This window comes from Gossypium hirsutum, chromosome D07 (genome assembly GCF_007990345.1).
Source record: "Gossypium hirsutum isolate 1008001.06 chromosome D07, Gossypium_hirsutum_v2.1, whole genome shotgun sequence".
NCBI lineage: Eukaryota > Viridiplantae > Streptophyta > Magnoliopsida > Malvales > Malvaceae > Gossypium > Gossypium hirsutum.
The window spans coordinates 36387013-36413292 of NC_053443.1; the positions used below are offsets into that span (position 1 = coordinate 36387013).

The 26280-nt window shown below is 32.2% G+C and overlaps 1 protein-coding gene and 1 long non-coding RNA gene across 7 annotated transcripts; one reads left to right on the forward strand and one right to left on the reverse strand.

Annotated features, from left to right (window-relative positions):
* Positions 1 to 251: 251 nt before the first annotated feature.
* Positions 252 to 5530, reverse strand: LOC107954669 (uncharacterized). Its single transcript, XR_005915658.1, has 2 exons — positions 5170 to 5530; positions 252 to 910 (listed from the first exon to the last, which is right to left on the reverse strand). It is a non-coding gene; the product is annotated as an uncharacterized lncRNA (long non-coding RNA).
* On the forward strand, positions 5525 to 10640 carry LOC107954667 (GTP-binding protein SAR1). Of its 6 annotated transcripts, none has more exons than XM_041096589.1 (6): positions 5525 to 6738; positions 7982 to 8044; positions 8115 to 8194; positions 8308 to 8349; positions 9096 to 9227; positions 10197 to 10640. In XM_041096589.1, exons 3-6 carry the CDS (start codon positions 8186 to 8188, stop codon positions 10341 to 10343), a joined length of 330 nt encoding a protein of 109 aa, XP_040952523.1. In that variant the 5' UTR covers positions 5525 to 6738; positions 7982 to 8044; positions 8115 to 8185; the 3' UTR covers positions 10344 to 10640. The 6 variants fall into 6 exon arrangements, with proteins under 6 accessions (XP_040952523.1, XP_040952525.1, XP_016745782.1 ...); XM_041096591.1 differs by having other exon boundaries at positions 5525 to 5991; XM_016890293.2 differs by having other exon boundaries at positions 5525 to 5921; positions 7754 to 8044.
* Positions 10641 to 26280: the final 15640 nt, after the last annotated feature.

Consider the following 26280-nt stretch of genomic DNA (forward strand, 5'->3'; position numbering starts at 1 on the left):
AATACAAACTCAAGCGTCAAGAAAGATTCAATACTATATGAAGTATTGCCCCAGTTCTTATATATCCTAAGGGGGAATAAAATGGGAAGTCGATATGGACCTTGACCCGTTACCTATGTAAAGGTAAGAACCAAAGGTATAATGAGATGGATGAATGCCACACCGAGAGGGTGATAAGTTCAAAGAGTCAGGTTGATGCCACTAGCAAGCTAGATAAGTCAGAATGAGACTCAAACGAAAAAGAGAGGAGGTAACCTCACAATCAAGTTTAATATTCAAATTCTATAACCTTTTACAATAAACAAATAAACTATTTATAAGCTACTTGGGTTAGCCGAATGGTCAAAAGATACAAGACTTAAGTATTAAGAAATTCGGCTATAAATTAAGTACATGAACTTCCCTAGTGACTATGTCTATGTTCGGCTGTAGAGAAGATTCAATGGACAGCTTTAGAGCTTAGAAAATGAACTTGGAACTTGGTGAATGCATGGGAGGCCAATGGACATGTCTAGGTTCGTCCTTGGTGTGAATGTCCCCTCCAATAGATGCTTCTTGGCTGAATAATCAAATAAGAAACCAATAGCCAGCACACAATGCATGTAGGTAAGCATTCATGAACTCTCCCATTCGATGTAGCTAAATATGCATGCACCTTCCAATTCATTGCACCATATTGTTCACGTAGGTACATTTGGCTCCAATTCATGAATGTGGCTAAGAATTAATGTAGATGCTGCTCCTTGGTCGAATAGTTACTTTGGAAAGCTATGGGACAACCGCCGTTTATTGTAGGTGGTCATTCATGCATCCGTCCGTACTTTGAATGCAACCATGCATGAACCTCCCTCCAAATGAACCTAGCTATACATGCACCAGGCCATAAATGAAATTCTACATGCGGCTGTACCTACATAAATAATAAACACATCAAACATATAATAAATAAAACTCATAATTAATTAACTTAACTAGTGATTAATTCGACTAGCTCAAAAATGACAATTAACGTATCAAGCTGATTTAAGCTAGTAGATTCGGTCATGAGCTGTAGTAAAATGATTAAAATAAAACTAATGCTTAATTATTGAAAAGTATAAAAAGAAACGAGCTGAATGTAAGTTCAAATGAGCTCAACGAGCTGAATTAAGTTCCAATGAGCTGAATGGAGCTGACAGCAAATTGAGGAGCTGGAAATAGGCTAACGTTAGCTCTCACGAGAATGCATGGACTTGTTGGAAAGTTGACCACAGCTCCTTCTTCATCTTTGAGCTGATTCTCACTCCAAAATTTAATGAGTAAAGCCGAAACAGCTTCTTAGAAGAGCTTAGCTCGAGCTCTAGTCACGGGCCCTTTTGGAAGCTCAATTGGTGCTTGGCTAGTCTTCGGTAAGCTCCCTACCATGCTTATATCAGTATGTGGGCAATCCCTCAATACATGTAAACCATCCTCATCACCATGGCCACACAGGAAGAATGATTTGTCTTGTCCAATCCCCCTCCATACCCTTTCATAATTGGTTAAAAGTCTCTGTTTTAAAACCAACCAAATAAACTACCTTACTCTCTAAGGTCTTGGGGTTTTCCATATGGTGTTCCAGATCCCATCCCTTGGGTTCTAAGACTCATCCCTAAGCATCTGATAAGCACTTTTAACAAAAAAAATACTTCTAATGTGGTATGATACCAGGATAGAAAGTCTGGGCTAACTAATTCTATAAAGGGTATAATACTAATGATACATCGAACAATGTCCTTTGGTAACCAAACCCAAAAAATTTTAAGGTTCCACATGCCATTTCCTCTTATCATCTCATGCATTTTACAATCAGGGTTAATGTTCGTATTTCCTGGAACATGTCTACTCAAAGGACCCATGTTAGGAATCCAAACATCATCCTAACATTGAACAATATGCCCATTATCTATTGACCAGATTATGTTATCACACATCAAAGGCCATACTTTAGCAATGGATTTTCGCATAAGGAACTTCTACTTCTCTTTATGCAAACCGGCATGTCTTCTTTTATTCTATTCTTTACTTTGAAAACTCGCACCCATAAGGCATCAGCCTTAGTGAAAACATTGTAACTTAGTTTCATCATGAAGGCTTTGTTTTGATCACAAAAACGACGAATTCCAATACCTCTACAATATTTAGGTTGACAAATTTTGTTCCACCTAACTCAAGCCATTTCCTTTTACCTTTCGATGCACCCCAAATAAATTGTCTTGCCATTTCTTCAATTGAATCACAAATACCTTTCGGAACCATCATAGACTGCATAAGATAGCTTAGAATAAAAAGCAGAACTGATTGTGCTAAAGTGACCCTCCCCGTAAAAGAGAGTTTTTTAGGGTCCCAACTAGAGAGTCAATTTTGGACTCTTTCCACTAAGAAATCCTGAGTACTCTTACTCTTTGGTGAAGAAAGGGAACCCCCAAAATATTTTCCCAATCTCTCCTCGTAAATCTTCCTTGACACTTGCGAAGTAAAAGATGTTGGTTTTCCTAGCATTGACATTATGTCTCGAATGTTCACAAAAATTACCCAAAAAGCCTTTAAGAAGACCACAATGCTTCAAATTCGCTTTGCTGAAAATCACTAAATCATTTGCGAAGAATAATTCTAATAGATTAGGACCTCTACGCGATAACCAAATAGGGTTCTGCTTTCCTAATGAGATAATCGAATGAAAACGGTGCCCCAACCACTCTATAAATAAGACAAATAGATATAAAAGATAAGGGACATCCTTGACGAATACCCCTAACAGCCTTCAATTTGGAAGTTGGGGCACCATTCTACAAAACCTGCAAGGTAGATGATGATATAGCATTCATAATAACATGTGTTAAAAAAAATAGGAATACCTTCTACCTTGAGTAATGCTTTTATGAAATCCCAACGAACTCTATCCTAGGCTTTCTTCAAGTCAATCTTGACGACTATCAATTGGGGAGTCTTCTTGGTTTTCATGGAATGCAATACTTCTTGTGCAATGTTCACGTTATCAATAATACTTCTCCCTACTATAAATCTCGTTTGTTCTTGACTTATAATCTTTAGAAAAATACTCCTGAATTGGTTTCCAATAACCTTCATAACCAATTTATAATGCACCAAACAAATGCTAATGGGTTTGAACTACGTGAGATGTTCATGATTAGGAATTTTGGGAATTAAGACAAAAAGGGTATTGTTGAGCTCCGATTTTATAGTAACTCTTTCAAAGATCTTCCTAACCCAATTGCAAATGGCTCCACCTATATTATCCTATTAGTTCTGAAAAAACAAGGCTTGGAAACCATCACTTCCCAGCGCTTTCAATGGTGCCGTGTTGAAGAGAGTAGTCTTGAATTCTTCATTCATGACATTCCTTTCAAGAAAATCAATATCTATATAACCAAGTTGCGAGAAAGCACTTACAGGCAGATTACCTATCAGGCCTATTGCTTCTCCATAAATATTCTAGAAGAAATCGACTGCATCTGATTTAAGGGCTTCAGGATCAAGAATCCATTCCCTATTAGAATTACACAAAGATGTTATTCTATTAAAATTTCTCCTCTAAACACACGCCTGTGAAAGTACTTAGTGTTTTGGTACCCCAACTTCAACTACTCACATTGTGACTTTTGCCTCCAGAGCATTTCATGATGAATGGTACATTCTAGTTCATTTCGAACCTCCAATTCACTTTGGACTAGAGAATTAGATCCAGAAACATCCATAGAATGTTGTATTTTTGATAAATTATGAAACAATTGCCTTTTATGGTTATTAATATGACTATAAATGCACTTGTTCCAATTTTTGAGCTTATTAGTAAAACCAACAACCATGGTATTCATATTCCCATCAAAATTCCAATTATCCCTTACGAATTCTAAAAAATTTGGATGTTGTAACCACCTTTCTAAAAATAAAAAAAGGTATTCCTTTTTTAAAAGAGGGCTACTACTGTAACTTTAGGAGCAGTGGCCAATAATCCAATTTAATTCTTGGGAGGTGAGTAACAAAACAGTTGGGAAAGGTCTCCACCCAAGCTTCATTCTCTAGTGCCTGATCTAGTCTCTCAAAAAGGTTACATTGATGCCAAGTGAAAGGGGGTCCTCTAAATCCCCTGTCATAGAGTTTGCCTTTATCTATAAAATCACCAAAAAAAGAAAAGAACATTTTTGTCCTCTCACATGACCGCCTTTTTTATCATTCGAAGAGAGAATGGCGTTAAAATCTCCAATGGCTAACCATGTAGAATGTCTAAGCGGGATAAACAGACTCAGATCCCTCCAAATAAATTTCTTTTTTTGTCCATCGAGACTTCCATACACAAAAGCAATAAAGATCAAATGTGGTTGGATAATGGAGCAAATGTGAACTAGGATGAATTGAGGATGATTTTTAATCACTTTCAAATCGATAGATTCTCTCAATCCTAACCAAATACCACTCGAAAAGCCAATCGCTTCCACTCGATGAGATTTTGCCAAATTCAAACTAGCAATGATAGCGTTGGCTTTAACCCTACTAACTTTTGGCTCAAGAAGACTGACTATGTCCGATTGATATTGTTTACGGTACTCACAAAGTACTTGCGGGAATTTTACATTCGTACACCCTTGTACATTCCAAGATAAAATAGATAAATCCATATTAAAAAGAAAAGAAAAAAAACTTATCTTACTATCGACCAGAGGCAACAATATCTGGCTTCTCCCCCTCTTTCATTGACATATCCATAGTAGATTGCCCGCTTAAATCTGATGAGATGAGTTCCGCTGTTGTCTTCATCGATTTAGCGAAAGAAACACAAGAACTACCAGAAGCCTTGAATCGGTTACCCAAGCCCTTTAGATTTTATTTATTTTCCACCCTCCTTTTGAACTGAGAGTTTTGACTTCGCTCTCCTTAAATTTACTTAAAGGCAATTGATTTCTAGAAGTAGTTGAACTGCTCCCAACCGTCTTCCTAGAAAAATTATGTTGGGTGTTGTCCTTAAAGATTACGGCGGTATGATTATTGGCATCCAAAATACCCTCATTGGGTTGAAATGCAGTGAATGCTCTTTTTTAAATTGATTTGATTTTGAGAGAGCCATGTCCACACCACCTGTATAAAAATCAGCTAAAACAATTGAAGAAGAAGACAAGGGAACGAGTTTACCTGAAACAAATGGTTGGTAGGCCTTCACAACGTTGTCTAAAGACACACAGTCTTCTTCTGTGGGATCCATGCCACCTGAAATAGATGGCTGGTGGGCCTTCGCAACATTGTCCAAAGACACGCAGTCTCCTCCTGTGGGGTTTGATGAATTCATGCCAATTAAATCTTTGATACTCGAAACACTAAATGGCCCAATGTCGTAGCCCTTTCCCGTGACAGGCTTTGCTAATAGGTTAACCGAATGGTCCAGTCCAGCAATGCACCCAGAATTCTTTTGGTGCTTTAACTGATTTTTGTATTTGGGCTTCCTAACCTATCCAAAATTAATATCCCCCACCCTCTGTTTCGTGTATTCTTTGCTTTCACCTACAACAACATGAAATTGTCTTGTTGAAGGGTTTTCAAAATTTTCAGTCAAAATCCCTTTCCCATGCCTTTTTAAAATTGGTGTAGATTCCTTTTCAATACTTTCTTCTGTGATTTTAGCCTCTAGACTAGCCAAAGATTGAAATCATGATCCCATAGTTTTTTCTTCTAGTCTGGACTTTCCAATTTTGTCATATTCCTGAAGAGTGCATCTAGATCTTCTCTCTTCCAACATCCAAGGGCCAAAATCCCCTTCTCCAGCCACCGTATTTTTTGATTAATTCCGGTCATTGGGTCCATTACCTTTGATAAGCCAGAAGGGAGTGAAGTATGAGGACAAGACTCATTGTTGTACCCATAACGTCCACAAAAGAAGCACATCACCAGTAGGCTTTCGTACTCAACTCTTTGAAGATTTCCATTGATTAGTACTTTTGAGATCAAAGGCTTACCGAGGTTTACATAAACTGCCATACACGCGTATCGTACCCTTACTTTACTATCTATATTAAAGTCTAACTTAGGGCTAGTTTGGATGGGCGGTGTGTTTGCCTCCGGTGAGGTTAAAAACAACGGTGGTGGTGAGATTAGTTACTATAGCGGTGAGATTGGATACTGTAGCGATGACATTAAAAACAGTGGTGGTGTGTGTGTTTGGATTCAAACGCAGTTGTAGCGGCGAGGTGAGAATAAAAATGACTATTAAGGACATCATATTAGAATTGATATATAATAGAAGTTTTTTAAATTATTTAAATTTGTTAAAATTATTAAAATATGTGAATTTATAAATTCATTTAATAAAATATTAAAATATATCTTTCAATATTTTAATGAATTATATAATTATATAATTAATTTAAATTATTTATTAGATAAAATGATAATTATTTTTAATTTTTTATAGTTAAATATTTTTTTATAACAATGTTAAATATTATTTTTACAAATAGTAACATTATACTTAGATCAAATTTTAAAGTATCTAAACGGATAAATTTTAATAAAAAAATAGTAACATAAGACATAACAAGTTTCATTATTACTAGAAATTAGGTTATGATACAAAATATTTTTACAAATATGGATTCATTAAACTAGTTACAATGGTTTCCCTTAACATTGTGATTTCAAGGTCACTTTCTCTATTAGAAGAACTCGATTCACCTCTGTCAAACTGGCTTGAAAAGACTGACATGTCGGGTATATTCTCAAATTCTCGAAAATCCTCATCATTTGACGAAGCATGTCTTCGAATGTAATTATGCAAAACCATTGTTGCAATAACTATTAAAACTAGTTCGCTTCTTTCTTTGTTTAATTCTCTTTCTTTTTTTTTCTGATACTTTTTTTTCTGATTATTTGAAATTCAATGTGATTTTAATATAGGAGCAAGGCAGTTTTTCATTTATTCTTCTTTTTCTGTTATATTTTTGTGAATAATATTTGGTGAATATGTTTTGATCTCTGTTGTAATTTGTTAGATTTAATCATATTCATTTTTTATGTAAATTTTTGTGGATTAATTAATGGAGTTTTTTATAAAAAGATATGTAGGCACGGATCTTTCCTAGCTTTGCTAAAAAAAGTATGAGACATTGGTTATATTCAATTCCTCATATGTTGATAGATTGGTGGATTGTTATATTGAAATTGTATCAAATCCAGTGGTTCTATGTTTTACCTTCACGCTACTGAGTTTGCAGCAAATTTTTTGTTTGGTATCCTCATTGGATGCTCCAACTGCTAAAAATTCGAGGTGGGAATGGTGTTTATGCTTTCAGTGGCTTCATGTATGTCTTGTATGGGTTTGATTGTGTCTGATTCAAGTCTTATTTGTTCTATTGAATGCTTTATACTGACATTCATGTGTCTTATATGGTTCTCTTATATTATGATATTGCATGTGGTGATGTGGTTCCAGTGCAGTTAAAGCACACTTGTTCTTAACAGAGGAAAGCTGGGAAACTTTTAAACATATTTTTGATACCAACATGCTTGAAGCATCGAATGTATTGGCATAAGTATTCATTTATTCTCTTGACATTGGATATCAAAAGATTATTGGGCACATTTGTGAGAGAACGAATATGCATTTCCTCTAATATTAACTTGCAGTTACTCTTGTTGCACTATCCTATCTCCTGTTCTTGTGGTATTTATGCTGGTTATGAATATAACTTAAGTGATTTTAGTCTAAAATTTGTATGTTCATCAGTTTTTTTTGGAGTTAATCAGACTCATGAAACTTTGGGCCAATGGTGTGTTGTGTTCATGTCATTCGGGGTGAAAGAGATGGATTTGGGGGAAGATGTTGATGCTGTTGATGGTGGTTTGTAGTATGTGAGAAGAGCGATAACTAGTTTTCATTCAATTGTGGTATGTTTTATCCTTAAATAAGTCATTGTGCCTGGCATTTAAGTTTCCTGCTTTACATCATTGACAGGAATGGATCGAGGCATATGGGGGCAGTTCACTCCTCAAAACGATTTATAAGGCTCTAGATTAGGTGAGTGTAAGTTCAAAATGACTAAATGCAAGTCTCAGCAGCTGGTAATTTTAAATACCCGGTTATGCAGGTTGTGAAACTCTCGGAGTGCGAAATTTATAGTTATAATCCAGACTCTGCTGCAGATCCCTTTCTGGAGAAATGATCAATGTAAGTGTGTATTATATTAATACTTTAGTGAGTAGTCAGTGGGCCATAATTGTTCAGTAACTGTTGTGGAGTTATATTTTCAAATGGTCATTCAGTTTCTTCTTCTACAACAGGAAACTAAAGCGTGTAGTGAGTTTAAGCTTTTGCTGCTTAAGGTGGGTCTAATTGTGTTCTGTGATATTTATAGTTATGTACAAGCTTCCATGATTATCTTTATGCCTTATTACCATATATTGTCTCTTGCAGTAACTTAGTGGTTGATGGTTTTGCTGCTGACTACTTGTCTTATGAGGAAGATGGTGAAATATTTGATAACATGGATATATGATCACTTACATACTGCTTGTACAATGTGTCAATACCTTTTGACATCAGTCTGCACTTAGTTATGTTCTGTAGCATATTTTCTACTTTGCTGTGCATATGTCATTTATTTTACCCAGACTCAGATTTGTTCTACCTGGATATGTTGTCTTTTAATTGTTTTCTTACCCAGATCCATTCTTTCTAATAAAATCTCAAATTATGTTTCCGATTTTATTTAAATGGGTTCAGTCTTTATGTTATCCATTTCTCCTACTTTTTGAATTGATACTTCTTTCAGGAAAAGGAAGAAAAAAAATCCTTGCTTCCTGTTTGTTATATATAAAATCTCAATTTTGGAAGTAGTTGTGAAATTTGTTTGTTAAAGGCCGTAGGTAATATTCTACCTGCCTGTGGGGAAAGATGACAAATATTCTCCACAAACTACAAACAGTTATCTTTCCATAGGATTTAAGCAGTTTGGTTGGAAAGAAAAAAATAAATTCGCCTTTGAAATTATCTAATAGTGCTACCGGGTGGATACTTGTACACTAATCTCTGACAAGTATTTAGGAGTATTGGAATTTGAAAATTGCAGAGACTAGTTCAGCATCAGCTAACACAGTACCCAACATTGGAAGAACTAAGCATAGGAATGATCAAATTCAAGGCCTTTGATTTGGGTTGTCATCAGATTGCTCGTAGGGTCTGGAAGGACTATTACGCCAAGGTATTTGCATTTATGTATGTGTGTATATATATTTTTTCAATAAGAAACCAACTAAAAAATTCAAGTATTAATCAATTGTTATCACCAGTTTAATAAGAAACATGTTAATGGATGGTTGGATGGTGAAAAGACTCAAAAGACAACAAAATTTTGCCCATATACATATTTGCTTGGTTGTATGCCCATATTTTTGCTGTAATTTTGTGATGAGAGAATTTTGTTATATTTTACAAAGCATACGTCATCTTTTAACAGGTATGGATGAATTTGGTAACCTACCTATGTGATTGAAATCATTTTGGGATAGTTTTAGCATTTTTTATATTTTGATATATTTTAGAAATTATTAATAATCATTAATAATTTTATTTTTAATAACTTTCATAGCATTTTTTTATTAAATTTTATTTTTTAATGATAATATTCCAAAATGAATTTGTACATATAGTTGTTTAGTCATTTGTTCAAGTTAATTATGAATGTGCAAATTTTATTTTTTTAATGATAATATCTTCTTGCACCTAGTAGGTTGGATTGATGCTAAGAGGAATGGGATAAAATTCCTTTTATTAGGTGATGCAGGCCATGACTGTTTGATTTCTTTCTTCCCCAAAGTACCAAAAATTCCCTTCGATAAAAGAAGGAATTATAAGATCATATATGCTTGTGATATATGGTATATGGTATATGGTATATGGTACTAACCCCCTCACGATGAAGTTGTGTTAGGCATGAAGTCATATAGCAAACCTGCTAAACTTGTTCATATTACTACAAGCTTTTGTTGTTTCCTTTGTTTAGTTGTGCTTTGTTTTGTTTTTGATAGTTTTAGTTTTTGAGGGTTTGAGACATGAATACAACATTGCTGGAGACATGAATATGAATGGTATTATTATTGATTTGTTTTTTTTTATTTTATCATGTCTCTTTCATTAGATAATAATGTTTTAATTATGTTGATTTATATAGGTTAGAAGGGAGAAAATCAGTGAAAGAATGAAGTATCTGCAAGATTTAGTACCAGGATGTAACAAAATCACAGACAAAGATGGTATGCTGAATGAAATCATCAATTATGTTCAATCTCTTCAACGGCAAGTAGAGGTAAAAAAATAATAGAGAAAGAACATATGGATTTGTGTTTAAAGGAAAAAAAGAAACTACTTTCATACAATTCAAACACATATATAGAGTAGAAAAAGAAGGGTTTTCACTTACTAGATCAAAGTTGAGAACAAGATTGATAGGATGAGTAGAAAAATATAGCTTCTTTGAGAGTCTGCTCTGCTGTTACGGTGGAGTTTTGTTACTGTCAATTGAAGAGCAGGGTTTTTTGCATTTTGGGAATGAAATTAACTTAATTTTTAAGGATAAAATGGTAAAATAATAAATAAAAGTAAGGCTATTTTTGTCTGTTATAATGTCAACTGCTCAATTTAGCCTTCACTGCTGCTGTTTTCTCCAGCTGAAAATCAACTAATCAGTGTGGTTGAAAAGAAACCTCACTGCACTGACACCCTTAACCAAACAACACAGCAGTGAGTTTGGCACCATCTTTTCTTTCAAAACGTGCCTCACTGCCTCACTGCCTCAATCTAAAGGAGCCCTTAGTCACTTTAGTGACCATTCCCCTAATCTCCCATAAAACATCATTTTTGTATAGGTAACTGGGAAGCCCTGGAAACCTAATCCAAGTAAGAATCGTGTTAGGATATGGTGATGCCGAATCGAAATCAAAAGTCTAGGGTTGTACTATTAAATATTGCCCCAAAATAAGCCATGACCCTTGTGAAAGAATTGTTTTCATAATCGTTAGGACTTTGAAATTTAGTTAAGAAATAATCGTTTTCAATGTCCATCAATTGAAAAGTCTTAGAAGGTCTCCAGATTCCATATAATATATCTTGCAGAGCCACAAATCCGATGTTTCTTCCCAGTAACTTAAGAACCACTGAAGTGGACATTTCTTTAACAAGTAGTTGATGTTCTCTTTCCGAGAAATCAATAAAGGGAATACCATTAGCCACTGATTTCTTAACATCCCCTTCAATTAGCGAGAACCCTCCGTCAACAAAATGGTCTCCACTGACTTCATTCAACTCAAGAGAGCTTTTCCCCAATACCAAATCATTCCTAGACAGAGTTGGTGTTGGTGTTGAATCCACAACCATCACATCTTCTGGGCTAATATCTAATTCCTTGAAACGGACCTTCTTAATGTTTGGATCATCAAGAGGGTTGTCTCCTTCACCATTCCTATCGTAGAGAGAATTTGAGTTTTCCATTTTCAAATACTTCAATATACCTAGCTTTCCTTTCTTATTCTTTTACAAGTGCTTTTACAATGTGACTTTATATCCGGCATTTTTTAAGTCCAAATGTTTTTCTGATATGGTTTAACTTTCATACCATTTATATATATTAGATTTATTTTTGAATGTGCAATAAAATTTGTTTCAAACAAAAAAACACACCTTTCTTTAACAATAGGAGGTAGTGTGTTTTATAATAATATAACTGCTAGTGTGGCTCATGTGCTCATGTCCCGGAACAGATGGTAAAGGCGAAGGATGGGATCATGCTTACGTAACATTTATTAAAAGAGCTTTTGTCAAACTGTGTTCATCCATTTGGGAGGGAAAAAAGGAAGGGTTTTAGTGGTAATTACGCGTACGAGTGTGGGTACATTTCAACATTTCGGTTAGTAAATTTCCTGATACAAGGAAATCAACCCTTAATAGCAAAATCAACTCTTCTTTCTTCAACTCTTAATTAATTAGCCAAATGGGGTTACTCTTGACTTTACGCATTAACACTAAAAATCCTTTAAATTAAATATAATTAATTATGTGATTTTGTTAATGCTAAATGTTAAACACCACAATTTACCAGTTTTTACAATAAAATTTGAATATTACCATCCAAATCCAAATTCAAAATAAATACGATTATTTACTGGATATTTTAATTAAAAAATGTTAAATTTTTTAATCATTTTTCTAATATTTAAAACCGTGAAATATAAATTCAAATTCGTTAAAATTATTTTACATTTATAAAGTTAAAATTATAAGCATTTTATAATTAATTTATTCAAATATTTGAATTTGAATCCATATCTATTATTCCAATAAACTATATGAATTCGATGAATATTTAAGATATAATCCACTTTTACGTTTTGCAACGAATAATAATTTTAAAATTTAAATTTGTAAAAATTAAATCGAATATCCGTGAATATGGAATTGGATTCCCAAACCTTACTAGCTACTAGATAGGCAGCTATCTCAAACTAGAGACAAGAGTTTCAAATGTAAAGTAGAAGCGGTCTATAATCTATTCAAAGTTTATGGTATCTTTCACTTTCACGTAATACCAAATTCCCTTCAAAAACACAAGTGGTGGTGTCGTACGTACATTTACGTTGTTTCTCCACGTAGAAAGACCAATTAAAAGAGACTTTGAGCCAATGCTTAATCAATCAATAAATTTTAAAAAAAATAAAATTATAATATTTGATTCTATACTGTATATAAAATTATCTATTTTTTTGAATGCTTTCCCAAAATTTTTAAAAGCTTAAAAAATAAGCTTTGAGATTTAAATTAAATTTGAGCAAATAAACTACTTTTAAAAAAATCGATTTGATTAATTCATTTAGTTATTTAACGATCAATTGTTGATTATTAAATTCATAAGTGAATTTACTAATATAATCGACTTAATATATATTTGTTATAACAATCTAATTATACTATGTTTTTCAAATTTAATTATTTTCTAACTCCCCCAAAGCATGTTGAAAAAGAAAGAGAAGAATTCCAAAATTATTGGTACGACAAAACGAAGCTGTTGGAAAGTTGAGATGGCCGGTTTACGACGTTGCCCAAAACGACAGCAGCCGCGGTTGAAAACGACACATGGACACAATGTTAAGATGGCGAAGCCGACACGGCATCTGGATTCAGCTACCCCACTTTCCTCCTACTCCATGTTTTCGTCAAACTAAAACTAAAACTAAACAAAATCTAACTTCTTTTCTTGGATTCAAACTTCACTATCAATTCCATCTCTCACTTTATCACGTATAATATTCTGCTTTTTAATTTAATGTTCATGGTTAGTCTTCTTAATAACGTGATTTTTAAGGTTCAAGTTCTATCTTTCTTTTAGGAATACAATGTTGTTAATAATATTATATTTATTTTTTTATACAATGATGATTCCAATTTAAACTATTTTAAAGAAGAATCAATAGACCATAATTTAAAATTTTCACTATCATATTTGTTACTTATATCATATATTGATTAAAAATTATACCATGTTAACTATATTTAATTCATTTTTTTATTTATATTATTATAATTATTATAAATTCAAATTAGATTTAAACTTTTTAAATTTAAATAAAAATGTAAATAAATAACGTTAAATTTAACTAGTGATAGTGTGGCCATTTAACTATAATTTTTTTAGGGTAAACTATAAAGATAGTCATTTAACTATAATTTTTTATTTTAGGCATCCAAAAAATAAAATTTACAATTTAAGCATCCACATTATATAGTTCAGTCATTTTGGTCACTTTCATTAAAATCACAAATGACAAGCTAACGTGGTAGTTAAAAAATTAGTATAATAATAAATTTATTCCTTAATTTTTACATATTATACTGATTTAATCATAATTTTAAAAAATTAACCATCAAAAATTTATAAATATTCTTAATTTGATCCTAATTCTAAAAAATTTCAAAGGGATATATAAAAATACATAAATATTTTTTAAACATATAATAATAAATTTAAATTTTATATTAAAGTTTACATTAATATTAAATAAATATAATTATGTTAATATTAAATAAAATAAAAAATCTTCCCATCCCATCCCTCCCCCTTCCCTATCAGACCTGCCCTCACCATTGTTTTGCCTCCCTCCCCTCCCTCAAAAAGATCACTGAAATGCAAAGCTATGATTCTGCACATTAGAGTAGATCACAAGGGGAAGTGAGACAAGGGTAGGGACTTCGAAAGAACATATTGAGGAGCTCAAAAGGGGGCTCATTATTTGCAAAACTTCTTTAGGTAATGAGGTGTTGGTTGTGACACCCAAGCCTATGGTGAAGGCTCTCGGTTCCAATGTGAAAGCGATGCAATGGGTGTTCAATTCCATTGTGGATAAGCTGACAGTAAGAGATGATGCTCTCGATGTTGTGGTGTTAACTTCGAAGGAACAGATTGAGGAGCTCAAAGGGGCTCATTATTTGCAAAACTTCTTTGGGTAATAGGGTGTTGGTTACGACACCCAAGTCTAAGGTGGATGTCTCAAAGCCGAAAAAGTTTAAGGGGATGAGGCTTGCGAGGGATGTGGATAACTTCTTATGGGGGATGGAACAGTAATTTCGTGCGATGGGCATTGAGGATGATGCCACTAAGGTAAACACTACTCTAATTTATTTTACTGATGGCACTCTCTTATGGTGGCGTCATAGGTCCACAGATGGGAAACGTGGTGGGACTACACTTGGGATTTGAGAGGAGTTTCAAAAATATTTGAAGTAGTTTTACCCATAATATGTCGAAGAGGAGGCTCGAGCTAAGTTGCACCGTTTTATGAAACAAGGTACTGTTTGGGAGTATTTTAAAGACTTCAGTGAATTAATGCTTCAAATCTCTAACTTGAGTGAGAAAGAGGCATTATACTGGTTCAAAGATGGGTTAAAGCCTTGGGCGAAGTAAGAGTTGTGTTGACTAGGGGTCAATAGAAACGGGAAATAGTGGGGGAGACCATGAGGAAAAATATGATAAAAATGACAACAGCGACAATGGTAAGAATGGTGGTAATGGGAAACCACAGAATTGTTAGGAAATGTGCTCATATTGTAGTAAACATGTAATTATTTTCTATGTATTTGAACGATAAATAAATAAAGTTAATTTCACATTTCACTATTATGTCATTTGTGTTTCTATCTTTCATGTTTTGCATGCATAGAAAATTTGTGACAAGCAAATATTAGCTCATTGATTGTTTGAGTTCAAACTGATGCTAAGTGGCACTGTAAGAACGTTTACATTGCGAGAAAGACAACTTACTCTAGTGGATAATCTAAACAAGTCAGTAATCCCGTAAAAGAATCAAAGTGAGCATTTGATTCAAATACTTGGAAGGGTTATTATGTTGTCTACAATTCCAATTAGGGAGATGGCTAGTCTTGGCTATCGGAGCAATTGACTCCATGGGTAGAGACATAGATGTATTCATTGGAAGAATGATACATTGGATTGGACCCAAGATAAATTAATTTTGAATCTGTTTGTGAATTAATTTACTTGTGACGTTCATGATGTGATTTACCTAAATCCTAAGTTATTCACTGATCATGCGTATGTAACTCATGTGCTTTGATATAAGTGGAGGGTTATGCTCTAAAGATGATCGAGCCCATAGCCGGTATGTTGGGTATATGACTTGTGTATAGCATGGCTTTACTAGCAATAATGGAATTCATAGTTTGATTAAAGAGTTAACGATATCCTTCCATTGGCATTGTATGGATTGATAAACATGGAATGTGACCACAAGTTGCTAGTTCTGGAACGAGCAATTTATCACAGTCATTTGTTGATAGTGATAATATTAATGATTAAGAAGACACAATGGTGACCATGGGGTAAAATAGGATTTTATTGAGTGAACGAATTTAACTTAAAGAAATTAAGGATATCATATGAAGGTAGCACACACATGACGAGGTCATTAGACAAAGCAGTTGGATGAATTGCTTTCGTAAAGAGTATACGATAAGAAGTTTTAAATCATTATACTTCTTGTGGATTTACTCCATGATTAAGTAAATTATGAATTATTGGAGCGATGCTTCTGGATATAATTGCAATTTCTAGAGCCTAATTGTATATGTCTGATTGGCCCATCTACTAGCTCAACAAAAGCTCGATCAGAAGAAAATTCTACAACTTTGGAAATAATTTAATTGGGTCGATTTATTCGATGTGGAATTGAATTGGGCAGTCATGAGAATTGTTCAACTAAAAAAATTGATTAAAGAATTTTCTTAAAAATTAACTTGGGAACTCTCAATGATTTTTAGGAAAAATTAATTTTTGATCAAGAAAAATTAAATTAATCAAATTAATTAAAATAAATATGATATTTTTTAAAATTAATTTCCAAGTAAGACAATTGGCCCAATGTGTAATTGAACTTGAAAATTGGACCTGAGATAAAAAAAAATGGGCTTAAGAACCCAAAATCGAGAGAGACCCAGAAATTTGTCGAACTAGGCCTAGTATGTGAAATTGGGCCGATGGTCCAACCGGTGGATGGACTAGACCGACCGGGTCGTCACTGGCTCAGACCAAATCGACAATTGTCAAATCGGCTCGAGGTGATGTGAGGGTGTTGCACTTGCGATGACACCACCAGACACGATAGGGCCAGCGGCTATGAAGATACATTCCGGTGGTCGGTGGATTGTTGGCGGCGTGGTTTTTCAATGGTTGAGCACTGGAAGAATTATACTCCTACTATGACTCTACCAGAGAATTTGATTTCAAATTAATATTCTAAAAATAGTATTATTTTAATAGATTTAATATTAAATTGAATCTAATATTTATTTTGGTAAGTATTGTATTAATTTAATATTAAAGTGATTAAGTTTAATCATAGTTGAACTTTCTAAACTCTCCCTATAAAAAGAGTGTATTGGATCATTATTTTACACACTTGAATTTAAGAGAAAGTTGTAGAGAGAAAATTCTCTGAATAAATTATTTTAGAAAATTTTTAGAGATATTTTTCTTATTTATAATTTGACCCCAAAATTTACAGAAATTACAAAATTACCTCAGTGGTAATTTTGTGGAAAATTTTCTAATTCAAAGCAAGCTCACACTCGACAGATGTGAGCTTGAAGATAGCGGAGAAGACTACTCAGTCGAAGCATTCATCCTAGACGAATCAAAAAGGTATAATTTTGATTAAGTGTTTATTACTTTAGATATCACAATTAAGTTCTAGTGTTGAAAAAAAAAATTTTAACTCTATTTTTTCCTTAAACTTATTTTTCGTTACTTTTTTCAAACTTGATTTTTCAACAATTAGTATCAGAGCTAGATTGTGCCCTATCTATAAGTATAAATATGTAATCAAAATAGATTTCTCTTATTCTTGAATGATTTGATTACATAGAGAGTGACATTATTTATATCTTAATGATGTTTTGAGTTATATACGGGAATGTATGCGATATTATATACTTGTTAAATCATTTTTATTTTTTACCAATGTTGTGGTTCTTAGGAAATAGACCGTGGACTATCATCTTCACGTAGGACTATTTTTTTTAAATTCAAAGAATTCTTGTAAGCCAGAAACGAATATAGAATTTAAATGTAATTTTTTCATAAAAGAGTCCATGACGAGGAGAAGATGGAGCGATGGCAGTTGAAGACCCAAGAAATACCTTGTAGTGGAAAACTATGTAATTTTTGTTTTTCATTTATTTTCTAGAAATAGAACAATGAAAATTTTGGCTGAAATTTTTATTTTAATTACCCATATCCTTATATATCTATTTTATAATGGTTTAAAATATTTATATTATGTCATATTATAATTTTGATATATATGTATGAGATGATCCATAGTTGATAAATTAAAAAATAAGAAGTGTGGTAATGAAAAAAAATACATGTGTTGTCTTGTTTCAATCACTTCTTTAGGTTATTCGATTGTTGTAAGAAGCGTGATAAATAGAAGGTGCATGTCTAGGATCGCCTCTGGCAAGGAAAGGCTTGGTTTTTAAGCGGGAAAATTTAACTCACCTTCCTTTCATAAGACCCTACCTAGTGCACGGTTCACATTCACTTCTTCGATTTTTCCCTTAAAAGAAAAAAAAGTAAAGAATCAAAATTGTTTGTTTTTATGATTGATTGATTCTTGTGAATAAATGAATTTGAATATTATAAAATTGTCATAGCATGTCATGCATATATTGGAAGCATGACATAGATTAGGTAAGAATGTCGCTAGATATTTAATTAAGTAAAAAGGTTTAAATCGTAAAAGTTACAAAAGTTAATCGCTATTAACTTATTTGTGTCAAATGACTATAAAATCATAATTTGAGGGCTTTATAAGGCAAATAGACCTTGAATAGCATAGTAGACGGTTTGAATGTGGTAATTTATGAAATTTTCGTTAAATTAAAAGGTTAAAAAGGTAATTTAATTAAAGAATAACTTAAACAAAAGACAAACAAAGCCATTATCTTCATCTTTTTCCTTAGAAATTGAAACTCCATAGCTAGAAGAACTAAAGCTTAAATCAATGTTGGATGCTCTTGCATTGTATGTCTTTTTAGCCGATTTCTAGTAATTTTTATGTTTTCGAGATTGTTGTAGCTTAATCTAGTTAATCTAGGTACTAATTTGTGATTCTGTAAAAGCTTTGAAAATTTTCCATTGTTATTTTTGAATCTTTTTAGTTGTTAATGGTTTGGCTTGAAGCTTGATAATGAGTTTGAATTAATTTATAAAGTGATTTTAAGTAATTTCAAATTAAAGGACTAAATTGATAGAATAGTAAATTTAGTATAGAATTCTTATGAAATTTTAGTAGTTATGGACTGAAAATGAATAGGAATAAATTTAGTACAAGGGTTTCGGGGCTAAATTGTGATAATTTTGAAAGTTTTGGGTTTAAGGACTAAATTAAATAAAAGGTAAAAAGTTTAGTGTAAAAGTGTAAAATTTTTATTAAGGGTCAAATATGTGAATTTAAGTGTTTTAAGATATTTGAATTGGTTAATTGAAGTAAATTATTATATTTTGATCAAGAAAAGGATCAATCAGTTGATAATCGCAAGAAAGGAAAAGTCGTTGAATAGTTATCGTCAAGGTGTCCGTAGCTACTGTGTTTTGGTAAGTTCGTACTAAGTTTAATATATTTGATGATTGTTGACTTTAATTATGTTTGTGATTATATATATGCATAACTAATCTGATTAATTAAGGTAGTTTTGAAATAAAAAAGTATTGGATTGAAATGTAAAGTATTGCATGGAATTCAGTTACATTGATATAAGTTAATATACAAAATGTGCGTGATCATGGTTAATGTTTGAACATGTGATGACCTCGTAAAACGGTATAAAGCCCATGAAAACTTAGTGAATAGCTAGGATACAAATGACACGTTATTAGGGTGTTCCAGGCACCGGTGATTACAATTTTAGGTACTTTGTAACTGTGTTATAGTTCCAGGCACTCTGTGCCGGTGATTATAGTTTCAGGTACTATGTACTGGTGATGGATACCATACCAATGCCTTATGTTCCCACATGTGTTGCGGATTCTCTAAAGCTTATGTGAGCAGTATCGCATATCGATTAATGTCCCTTTGTCAGCTTGTATGAGCACTACCCTCCCGCATATCTGAAGTCAATTTACTATTGTTCTTCGGGCAAAACAATTAATTATTGAATTGGAAATGAAATGAGATGACATGATGAATTATATTTGGTGATTATATCTTGGTATGTGATTCTTAACATGTTGTGTATTGGTGATATGAGTTGTTCAGGATTAATCATTTCATATAATTGGGATGATGAAACAAGACAAAGGAATGTTAATTCTATGTTATGTATGATTTGTAAATTAAATTTACAAGTATGTGATGTTATGTTTTACAGACTTACTAAGCTTTATGTAAGGTTACTCTATTTGGCTTCTTTCTTTGTAGATTGTCAGACTTTTATTGTTAATTGAAACATTGTTAGAGATCACACTATTTAACAACTATTTAAGTAGTTATTTGTTTATTTTGGTCCGGCTATAAGTGGCATGTAAATAAGGTTCGGTATGTTAATGTTATTAAAGAACCTGGTGATGACTTGTGTCATTTGGAATGTAAACTTGTATTTTGTGTTTTGGTATCTTGAAATGGTAGTTTATCATTTGATGTCTTTCTTGAAGATTTGTTGTTGAAATAGTCATTTTACTTTGGTAACTTATGAACTTTTGTTGAAGTATGTTTGCATTTGAAAGTTGGGTGTAAATGGTTGATTGTGGCATATGTTATTTAGGACTTAATTGAGGATTGAATAAAGTTGACATGTTGATTATGTCTTGGTTTGGATAGTTGTTGTTTATGCTTGAATTGTGGTGCCAATGAGGGCATATTGGTTAGACCTTTAGGATGCAATTATTGATGCTTATTTTACATTTTGAATGTTATCTATATGTTTCACTGAGCTAAGTTTTTGGTTGGGTATTAGTTGAACTCTTTAACTTATATTTTTTGACCATTTTTACAAAAGTATCAATAAAATAGACTAAAGTCTAACCAATGAACAATTTCAAAATTTACAGAATGCAGATACCATGAATTGACATAACACCAAAATGGTATTGATAACTATTTTCATATTGGTACTTGTTATAAAATATCGATACTCTTTTCCTTGGTATCGGTATTTGTTCATAGTTTTAAATTTTTTATAATTTAGCCGATATTCAAGTTCGAATATAATTTTTTTTCAAAGTTTAAAGTTCAAAATAGTCTTATTTTTCATTTCCAGTAATTGATGTTTATGTAATGATGGTTAGTCGATGTTAAATTAATCAAGTTTTTTCCGCTTTGTTTGTAGCATATCGTAACTTCGGTCTGGTAATTGGACTAGGTATGAGGTGTTACAAGTCATGCATGACTCTTAGTGAGATTATCCTAAGATGACTCATAAATGAAAACATATTTATGATGGGTGTTTAGTCAATAGTTACACACTCAAAATCGTCTCTTATTAAATAGTTTCTCAAAAAATAATATTTAAGCTAAAGATGATGACCAAACGTTAAACGTTCGTTGGTTTGTGTGGAGAAGTTATTTTACATTTTTATAAATTTAGGAAGATTGTCTTAAAATACGTGTTTTATGCACCTCATTTTAAGAGGAACTTAATTTCTGTAGTATGTTTATTTAATGACAGTTATTTCGTGACATTCAATAAAGGGATTGTTATTCATAGAAATCATTCTTTAATATGTAATAAATGGATGGAAAACAATCTCTATTTTATCAAACCAAATAACTACTCGATGCTTCAAACTAAAATGGTAAATAAGAGGCTTAAAACTTCTAACTCTAATGAGGGGCACCTATGGCACTTAAGACTTGGTCATATTAACTAAGAAAGAATCATTAGGCTCGTAAAAGATGGTCCCTTAAGTATGCTTAAGGAAGTTAGTCTTCCATAATGTGAATCTTACTTGGAAGATAAAATGACAAAGAGGTCTTTTTAATGCAAAATGTACAATGGCAAACCAACCTTTAGAACTTGTGGACACTGATATATGTGGTCCCATGAGTATCAGTGCTCGAGGAGGTTATGATTATTATGTGACTTTCATTGATGACTATTCTCGATATGGATACATGTATTTAATGTAATGTAAAAATGAAATCTTTGATAAATTTTGAGTGTTTCGTGTGAAAGTAGAAAATCAATTAGGTTTATCCATAAAGAATCATTGGTCTGACCGAGGTGGGCAATACTTGTCCGACGAGTTCTTAGGATACCTCATAGAGAATGAGATTTTATCCCACTTGACTGTGTCGGACACTCCACAGCAAAATGGCGTAGCTGAGAGAAGGAATAGAACATTGTTTGACATGGTTCATTCAATGTTAAGTTATTCACAACTCTCTACTTCCTTCTGTGATATGCAATATAAATGGCTTGCTATATTCTGAATGTTATGTCAACCAAGTCTACTTGTATGACACCTTATTAATTGTGGTATGGAAAGAAACCTACTCTAAATCACTTTAGAATATGGGGTTTTCTAGCACACGTTCTAGATAAGGATGCAAAGAAGTTGGATGCACAGACAAAATTGTGCTTGTTTATAGGATATCTGAAAGGAAAAAAAGGTGAATTATTCTACAATTCGAAAGATAATACAATTAAAGTTTCTACTCATGGTACTTTGTTTTATTAAAGTTAAATGGATAACTTTAAGCCCAAAGTAAAGTGGAACTCAAGGAACTTTCGGGAGTTGTAGAACAATCACCAAGTTTAATTCTCGAGAAAGTTATAGAAAAGCCTGTAAACAATCAACAGTATAGGGGAATCCATCGTAGTGGGAGAGTTTCTAAGAAACTAGACTTCTTCATCTATGATGGTAGTATTTATAATACGGAAGTCAATCATAAGGATGTTGATCCATTCACTTATGAGGAGGCTATGTAGGACGTTGATTCTAAACCTTGGAAATAGACAATGGATGTCAGGATGGATTCTATGAAATCCAATACGGTGTGGGAACTTGTAGACTTACCAGTTGGAATTAAACCCATAAGGTGTAAGTGGATCTATAAGAAAAAGAGAAATGCGAAAGGGAAAGTGGAAACACATAAACCTAAAAGAAATGTTACACACAGAAAAAAGGTATCGATTACAATGAGACCTTCTTTCCAGTAGCCATGCTCAAGTCTATTTGCATACTCTTATCCATTGCTACTGCTCTCAAGTATGAGATATGGAAAATGGATGTCAAGACAACACTTTTGAATAGCTATATTGATGAGACCTTTTACATGGCTCAACTAACTGGCTATGTTGTCAAAGCAAAGGAGAAGAAAATTTGCAAACTGTTAAGATTCATTTATGGACTTAAGCAGGCGTACCGCTTATGGAATAAAAGATTTGATTAAATAATCAAGATTTTTGGGTTTGAGCAAAACGCTGATTAACCTTGCATTTATAAGTGTATGAAGGACAAAAAGGTGATTTTTCTCATTTTATATGTTGATGATATTCTACTTATCGAAAATGATTTAGGAGAATTATCATTGGTTAAATTGTGGTTAGCTCAACAATTTAGCATGAAAGACTTCGGTGAAGCTAGTTATATTCTTGGAATTCGAATTCTTAGGGATCGAAAGAATAAAACAATAGTTCTATCACAAGCTTCATACATCGATAAGGTACTTAAACAGTTTGCAATTATTGATGTGAAGTCTGGCGCTTAATCGACTGCATCAGGTTTTCATCTTGTTTTGGATGACTCTCCTAAGATAGTGGAAGAAATAGAGCATATGAGTAAGGTTCCATATGTTTATGCTATGCTTTGTACACATCCAAATATCTATTTAGCCGAAGGAATAGTGATGGGGTGAAAGTAGCTTCTGAATAACCTTGCAGTTTCATTTACTAAGACTCTTGTAACTAGGAGTTTTAAGAAACACGTCGATGATATGGGAATGCGAAACATGACACATTTACTATAGGAAAATCAAGTTTGAAAAACATAGCTGAAAATGGATTTGAGGAAAAATCAAAGTTTTAAATTTTTTTTCCAAAACTAGAACTTGATTGTGTTATCTAGAGTAATAAACACTTAATCAAAATTGTACCTTTTCGATTCGTCTAGGATGAACGCTCCAACCGAGTAGCCTTCTCCGCTATCCTCAAGCTCACATATGTTGAGTGTAGGCTTGCTTCAAATCAGAAAATTTTCCACAAAATTACTAGTAGGGCAATTTCACAATTCTCTAAACTTTTGGGTCAAGTTGTAAATAAGAAAAATATCTTTAGAAATCTTTTGAAATAATTTCTTCAGAGGATTTTCTCTCTAACTTTCTCTTGAATTCAAGTGTGAAAAATTATGACCCATGACTCTTTTTATATAATGAAAGTATAGAAAGTTCAATTATAATTAAACTTAATCACTTTAATATTAGATTAATATAATACTTATCAAGATAAATATTAGATTAAATTTAATATTAAATCTTATTAAATTAATAGAATATTTATCTACAAGATAAATATTAAATTAAATTTAGTATTAAGATAACCACTTTAATATTAAATTAATAAAGTACTATTAAGATAAGTATTAAATTTAATTTAATATTAAAACTATTAAAATAATATATTTTTTGGAATAGTTAATCTAAAATCAAATTACTCTGTAGAGTCCCAATAGGAGTGAGATTATTCTACTGCTCATCTACCGAAGTACCACCCGTCGGCAACCGGAACACTATTGTCGTCGTCATCGACATTGCCGTGCCTGTGGTGCCAACGCAGGTGCAACATCTTCACAACACCTCGAGTCAGTTCGATTGTTACCGATTCGATCTAGGCCAGTAATGGCTCAATCGATCCAGTCTTGCCATCGGTTGGACCGTCGGCCTAGTTTCATATACTAGGCCCAATTTGATCACTTTCTGGGTCTTAGTCTCGATTTGGGTTCTCAAGCCCAATTTTCAATCTCAAGTCCAATTTTCAAGTCCAATTACCTATTGGGCCAATTTTCGGACTTGAAAATTAATTTTCTTTAATTAAATTCTCTAGTTGAATAATTCTCACGACTGTCTAATTTAATTCAATATCGAACAAATCGACTTAATTAAATTATTTCCAAAGTCGTAGATTTTTCTTCTAATTCAAATGCAGTCTGGTCGAGCTTTTGTTGAGCTAGCGGAGAGACCAATCAAACATATACAATTAGGCTTGAGTAATTGCAATTATGTCCAGAATCATCGTTCCAATAATTCACAATTTACTTAATTACATAGAGGCATGTTTGGGTAACTATTGTAATTGGGTGAACTCTTCTAAATTGAGTGTAATTATAGCACTCCAATTACACTTACAGATTCTTAGGGAAAAGGTAAGAATTGGAGTAATTACGCGGGTAATTACAACTAATTTCAATTTTGAAAAAAAATGTTTTTATATAAGTTTAAATTATAAAAAATTATATTATAAAGGTGAACACATATGAATGTTTAGGTTGATTATGGCAAAATTCTCTTATATTATAAATCTAAAAAAATATATATTAAAAAATAATTTATGTGTAGTTCATAAAGTTAATTAAAAAATTATATTATTTAAATCTTAAAATATTTTAAATTTATGACAAAAAAGTTTATTATAAAAAATAATTTACATGTTATGAAAGTACTATGATACATTTATAAAAGAGTTATGGTCAAGAAGTATGAACATAACTTATTTATGTGTTCATGTTATATATTATAGAAACAATATATTTATTCATAAAAAAATGTTGTGGTTTTTTTTATAGTAACTTATTTATTAAAAAAATAATTTTATAAAGTTATGAGAAAAAAAATTATTTATAAAAAATGTTATGTGTTATAAAATAAAGAGAGATGGAGAGAATAAAGAACAGAGAAAATATGAAAGCAATAGAGAATGTACTTTATTAATCAAAAGGGATGATTACAATGCTTCATCAGAGTCTCTATTTATAGGTATAAGAAGTATAAAAGAAGTAGAGATCTAATTCTAATAACTATTAGAACTTAAATTACATTAAAACTTTATCTTGATTATGATGGATATCCTCTTAATAAGATATTCATAACATCATGAAAGTTATTAGACACTTTATAGAATTTTTTATAAAGCTTATATATTGTAAATTTTATATTATTTTGACTTAATTTACGTATTTTAAAAAGTGTTATAATCTAGCATAAGTCTTTCTCTATTTTAAGTTTATATAAGTTTTTATAATTAAAGCTATAGACTATTTTGCACCATGAACCCAAATATTTTATGGTAATGCTAATTAGAAAAATACAAAAGTTTTTCTTGCACCATATCGTGGGGTATGATACAATTAAAGAAAATAGAGTTAGACACAAGCATTAGAGACGGCTTGTGAACTCTTTAATTTGAGACATTCAAGTATTCGAAATGTGGTTGAGAGGATATTTACTGTTTTAAAAAATATTTCTCATATTAACAACATCACATTAGTATAATATAAAAAAAGTTTAATTATACTAGGATGTTGCATACTTCATAACTTTATTCATAAGTACAATTGAGATGATCCATATTTCATAGAGTATATGGAAGAAAGAGATCTTGATAATTTTAATGATATAGATTCAAATGATGAACTCGATAAAGGACCAAAAAATAATGATAAGGAGCATATGTTAAATATTAAAGTGAAAATAAATAAA